Genomic DNA, 6,093 nt, shown 5'->3' on the forward strand with positions numbered 1-6,093 from the left:
GAATGAGCAGGAGAGGTTTGGAAACCTTTCATAGCTTTACAAAGGAAGACAAAAAACCACTTTCTTTTTAGAAGGTAGTAGTTCCGCCAATGTACTAAAGCAATGGGAAATCATCAATCATGAACAAACATAAGGTTCGAAATAATGATTTTTCATTTACAAAACTTCCGTTATAAGAAAAGATGTCGTCCATATCTTCAAGAGCGTGGAGCAGAGAAAAAAGAGTGGAGTCTCCAAAGAACCCCAGTCCTTTGGATGTACTCTACCACTAAGCTACATATAGCCTGCAGAGCAGGCGTGATTTTGGCGAGCGAGTGCTCCGTTTGTGGCAGTTTATGGCAGCGGAAGGCTGGGGAAAGAAAGAGATTTTATACTAAGGGGGCGGTCGCCCACGAAAGGAGTTCCTGACTGGTGCGGTTAAGCTCCAGCTGTCAGTCACAAACCAAATGTGTCATTTGAACATGTTACTCTTGCGGGAAAATGCGAAAGATGGCAAGCACCGGAAACTGTAAAGTTCTTCGTTCCGATTCCGCTTTCGAGGAAGCACAAAAGTGTCGTTCGGAATTTAATCTGTCTCGCGCATTAAAATCGCAACAAAAAGAAGTAATTTGTACACTGGTTTATGGAAAGGATTTACTGGCCGTGTTGCCAACTGGCTTTAGAAAAAGCCTGATATTTCGAGTGTTGGTTCGTATGAAGGAAATTATGCCGGGGAAATCTTCGAGCGAAGTCGTCGTTTTTCCTCTTCAAAGTATTTTTTATGATCACTGCTACACCGTTTCATCAGAGTATGCCGGTTTGCATCAAACAACTTATAGCGGGTAAACCTTTGAGTGCTGTTGTTTGTTGCTTCAAAGTATCGTTTAAGATCAAATGGAAGAAAAATCGTCAAATAGATTAACGGCGGATATACTTAAGGATTGTTGTTCGGAAAATATAAAGTGCAGCAAATATCAGCTCATATTTGTGACCGCAGAGGATGTTTTGTCGAAGCCATTTCTTTCCAAGCTGAAATAACTTGCCTCACCGTTTCACTAATCGGATCTACGTGTGTTTGTTTTCGTCGGAGGACAGTGCTTCCGGTTTTTAATTTAACTAATTTTGATTGGTTACCTGTTCATTTCCAGAAATGCAGTGACGCGCAACTAATCAGACAAACAACAGAAGTCATTTAGGAAACGGCTACCGTGGGCTGTCTTGGCGAACAGTTTAAGATTATGTTCCATTACCGTTGCTCAAAGCTGCACCAAGGCGACTCAGGACAATACCATTTAGTTATTTACATCTCGCGAATCAAATGAAAAAATTCCTTTAGCTATACATCAGCCAGGATGTTGTGGTTACAATCTGTGCGCGAAGAGTTAATTGAGAAAGTGAATGCTTTGTACAACAACGAAAAGAAGTTACATGGTGTCCGGCATTTTAGTACAGTTACCTTCTTTGCTGTCAGAACAGTGTTGTACTGTGACTTCTTCTTAAAGCTGACTATATCACTGATCAAGTTTGTTCAGAAAACACACAAAAAACGAAGTGTTACGGTATAGTACAACCGACAGAAACAACACTACCCTCCTACAAACTCGACTACTTTTTTAGAAAACGTGTAATGTTCTTAATAAAGAGTGACTCTTAAAGGCATTAAAGTAACGATCCTTACTTAAGCTTACTACAAACTATATCTTTGCTCAACACAGACACAATCTCACAGTTGTCCCAAAGTTCCTTAAAATGAACAATCTTCCACAGTTGTTCTCTCTCAGAATTGCTTTCCAAACAGTCCATCACCCCTGACAACAACAACAGCAACTACACGACTGAAACCTTATGTAAATTTACAAAATATTCCAGAACATTCCAGAAGCTTACAACACAACTATTTCATGGTAGTACTACATCACAACATGATGATTTGATAGTATGTTCTAGAAGGTTCCATACAAAGTTTAAATATGCAAGTCATTATGGCCAGGCATTCTACAAATTTCTAGGTACTTACTTTTTACAGTCAATATCCATAACAAAAAAAATTATCCAGAACAACATTTCAATTGCTGATTAATGACAACGTAGAAGAAGTCAAAAATCTTCTTTCTACAAGACTTAGTTAAGAGGGCATAGCCACCAGGCCCGGGTTGTTCAAAGCTGGGTTAAGATAACCAAGGGTTTGTGTGGAATTTGATGCCAGGTCTGTAAGCTTTAAAAGAAGATTCATTTCCAATCTTTTTGCTTGCAATTTGATCATCGGATGTTCTAAAAAACGACTAGGGAAATTTTTCTCTAAAAGAATTTGGAAAAAAGATGTAAAGAAACCTGGATTAAAATCTAACCCTGGGTTAGCGCTGGTCGGCCTTTGAACGACTTGTCCCTGGACTGCTTCTCGTTGAACCTTTGCTAAAGGTTGAGTTCCCTATTGACGATAAAGTTGAAGATGAAGAGGACGGTGCCTGTGGCTAGTCTACGGGTTTAAAAGTTTTTCGCTCGAAAAGAAAGAATGTCTGGCCATCTGAAGACAAAATTAGACGTAAGATTTATCCAAACCGAGAAAAAAAAATTGTAAGGTGCAGCCGGGTATTTTTCAGCAGAGATCATTCCTGTTTCTCGTACTTTTGAAACATTTAAGGTTATGCTTAGTAAGCCTCCACAAAGTCCCTTTCTTCTGCACTCGAAAAAAAAAAAAGCAATTCGAATTGCTGCATCACACATCGCATTAAATGAAACTATTTTTGTATTTAGTGAGATACAAAAAATCGTAAAAATTCTTTTCTTTGATCAAGAAACATTTCCGTAGTTTGATAGGCTTTCTCATCTACTTGTTCTCCCTGAGTGATTACATAGATTATGAACCATTTTGCCTGGCGATAAGTAGTCATAGTATTTACATATGTGAGAGACTAACGCACAAAAACCTTCCAAAAATCGCCTGACGACAATTGAACAAACTTTTCCACACGATTGAAGTCATCACATTCAAATCTTCCCGTTTGTAACAACCAGTGTCCTGAGAAATGCACAAAGACAGTGTGATCATATAATGAGTCTTCTCCCCATTTACCCAATGGAGCTCCTTCTCCTTTACCACCTTTCCATTGGTCACACATTTCTGCCAATTTGGAGTTGTCATCTTCCATTCTCACAAACGACCCACAGGAGTCGGGCTTGTCATTCGTCTGACCACTGAGGTACTGGACTACCGCTTCACCTGAGCTGTTAGCAGCCGTGGTCACGTGAAACGTACGTCCCCGCACTTTGCTACAATGGAATCTCAGCTGAGTGAAAGGCATATGTATCATCAGTTCTTCTAGGGCTGTTTTCCTCAGAAATATATTGTTTTCAAGGCAGCCGCTGATTCCATGGTACGAAGTCTCAAGCTTCACTTGTGGGGAGGATGGGTTGCCGATTACAAAATTTGACACAAGAAGCCAGCCTCCTGGAAAAAAATTACATTTAGCTTGTATCACCTTTTATTAACACTGATCTCTTATATGAAAAGAAAACAGTCGCAGCCGAATGTGGCGGGATATGATAAAACATATACTGTATGCATTTTCTAAAACCTTTTTGTCCAAGTCTGTAGGTAACCTACGTATTTAAGGTATGTGAATAAGGTATCCAGCGGCTGAATATCGACAACGCGTGAGCCAAAATTCTTTAAATAACAAGTTCGAAAAAAATAATTGTTCTATAATTATAGCGCCCAAAGAAATACCTTTAACTCTGCCAGAAACATGGGAAAAATACTTGGCTTAGTCTGCGAAGAAATACATCTGCGACTTTCATGGTGTATGAGCCAACACACCATGACCTGTAAACTACTCAGAGCGAAGGGCTAACGCTTAGAAAGTCAGCTATAGAATTTCTCTGCAGTGACCAATTTACATTTTGAACTCAGCTGATAAACAAAATTATCCAACAAATACCCCCCGCCGACGCAACACCACCTTTCAAACATTGATTTGATGCACTAAGCATTCATTCGATACTTTTTTCACTCTGAGTGTAGTATCTGAAGAACGTAGCAACAGCTTTCTTCAAAGTGTTTATCTTTATATTGTCATTGTTGCTCCATGTCTTACCTCCGTCAGTTGTCATGTCACAGTAGACCTTTATAGGCTTTCCGTTCTTCTCAGGGTCGATCCAGTACTCCCCGTCCTTTTGAAAGAAACCTGAGTCCCGGATGTCCTTACATGAATGGCCAGGCGAATCCTTATATAAACCTCTGACAGCTACAGAAGGAAATGCTATGTAAATTAACGAGCTTCATAGTCTTCACACAACGGTATCACTGCTCAAGGGTCTCAAGAGACTATCATCTTATCCAAAGGAATTTTTATGATGCTTGAGTTACCGCTGCATCGCGAGTTCCTCACCGTTAGAAAAACATTATTTTTGTTAGGTTTTGTGGATCAAGTCATGGAAAAAATCGAAACAAGCCGTAGGTTCAAAGCATAATACCCCACAAGGTAGCAATTATAGCTGACAGGCCTCACAATATGACATATTTACATCACAAGGGGTATCACTGGTATTGCACAAACAGCAGGCATCTTGAATAACGGCGAGGTTTCTTCGAATTCTTAGCTTGCGTTAAATTTGTCCTATTTCATCGAAAAGCTTAGACCTCGCCAAAGTGACCAAATCTCGACCATTTTAATCTGCAAAAATACTTTATCTTACGCTTCAAGCTGTAAAATTGCGGCAGATGAAATCTAGGTAATTTTTTTTTGGAACGGTCTCTCAATAAACTTTGCTAGAATCCTCTCCCCATCCAGGTGTTTGATACTGTGTTTTATGTATCCCGGATGAAACTTACCGACATCCTGGCAGGCGACCTAACAAAATAAATACATCATATCAACAATAGTGCATCAAATCATTTCCCGTTAATTCTTAGATCGACATTTTTTGTATGTTTTCAAGCCTGATATAATAGGTCCTGTTCAAAATTTATAGCGGCTCTGCTATAAAAATTCAGCCCCGACAACCTAGACATAACATAACTTTTATAATGCGCGTTCTTGTTTATCAGGTTTGGTTTTTTTGTTTTGTTTGTATCATGAAAAGCTTTTTTTTATGTGAGCTTCTCAGATAAAGTTGATCCTTAAATTACAAAAATGCTCTTGATGTTCTCACTTGAACTCCAGACTAGGAGATAAAAAGGTTGATGAAATTCTCATCAGGAGTTTTGAGTAGAGTTTATGTAGCATGCAGAAACATCAAAATATGGACAATGGGAACAGATGTTCCCATGAAGACATCATTATGTCGAAGAGCTCGATTGGAAAAACATTTTTCATTGTTCCTGACCACCCGATGTGCTCTTGTTCTGTATTCTAGAAACTTTGCACTGAAATAGAAATTAATATGTCAGTTTTGTTGTCATTTGCATCATACTAGTCGTTCGCGGATCGTTAATAAAAGAATCAGTTACAATAATTTGTACCGACCTGAACAGAGGCATAGTAGGTAGATCCTTTTTTCTGTTTAAAATCACTTGGTTTCATCTGCCTTGTTTCATTGTTCAGCTCACAAATTCGGTTTCCGTTGCTGTCACTGGGACGAACGTTAAACGACTTACAGCTCTTACTTATGCATTTGAAATGACAATCAAACTCGTCTACGACTAAAGTCGTGAGCATAGCGTGACCGATTAAAGCATGGTCTGAAAGGTAAGAGACATAAAACCCAAATATTTTATGAAAATATGAAAAAAGATGGGCAAGATAATCAAAATATGTATTTTCAGTCTTCAGGAATTACTTACCAAGTTGCACTTCAAGAAAAACACCTCCACAGAATTCTCTTTTGGCCAGAACAACCACGATTCCCGAAAGGATCTGTAGCGTCACAACGGCAAACTGGGTCAGCCTCGCAACAGCCATCGGTGATATACGGTGGCGTCCGAATGCCCTTCTGGTCCCAAATTAACGTCTTCACTGGGTATATAATCTATATTTATGTGAAATACGTTCGGAAGAGCAGAGTGCTCTTCTAGATTTGAATTAAATTCTATAAACACATCAATAATTTATAATTCAATTCAAAGCTTTCAATGTGCCTGCAAGATATGTTTTTATGTTTTTTTTTCTCAACATT

General features: G+C 38.9%; 1 protein-coding gene across 1 annotated transcript; it reads right to left on the reverse strand.

The window, feature by feature from the left end:
• Nucleotides 1-2,891: 2,891 nt before the first annotated feature.
• Nucleotides 2,892-5,879, reverse strand: LOC131791007 (uncharacterized). Its single transcript, XM_066170958.1, has 5 exons — nucleotides 5,762-5,879; nucleotides 5,445-5,659; nucleotides 4,811-4,829; nucleotides 4,074-4,223; nucleotides 2,892-3,427 (listed from the first exon to the last, which is right to left on the reverse strand). The coding sequence occupies exons 1-5, from the start codon at nucleotides 5,877-5,879 to the stop codon at nucleotides 2,892-2,894; spliced, it is 1,038 nt and encodes a 345-aa protein (XP_066027055.1).
• Nucleotides 5,880-6,093: the final 214 nt, after the last annotated feature.

Source organism: Pocillopora verrucosa, chromosome 8 (genome assembly GCF_036669915.1).
Source record: "Pocillopora verrucosa isolate sample1 chromosome 8, ASM3666991v2, whole genome shotgun sequence".
Lineage (NCBI taxonomy): Eukaryota > Metazoa > Cnidaria > Anthozoa > Scleractinia > Pocilloporidae > Pocillopora > Pocillopora verrucosa.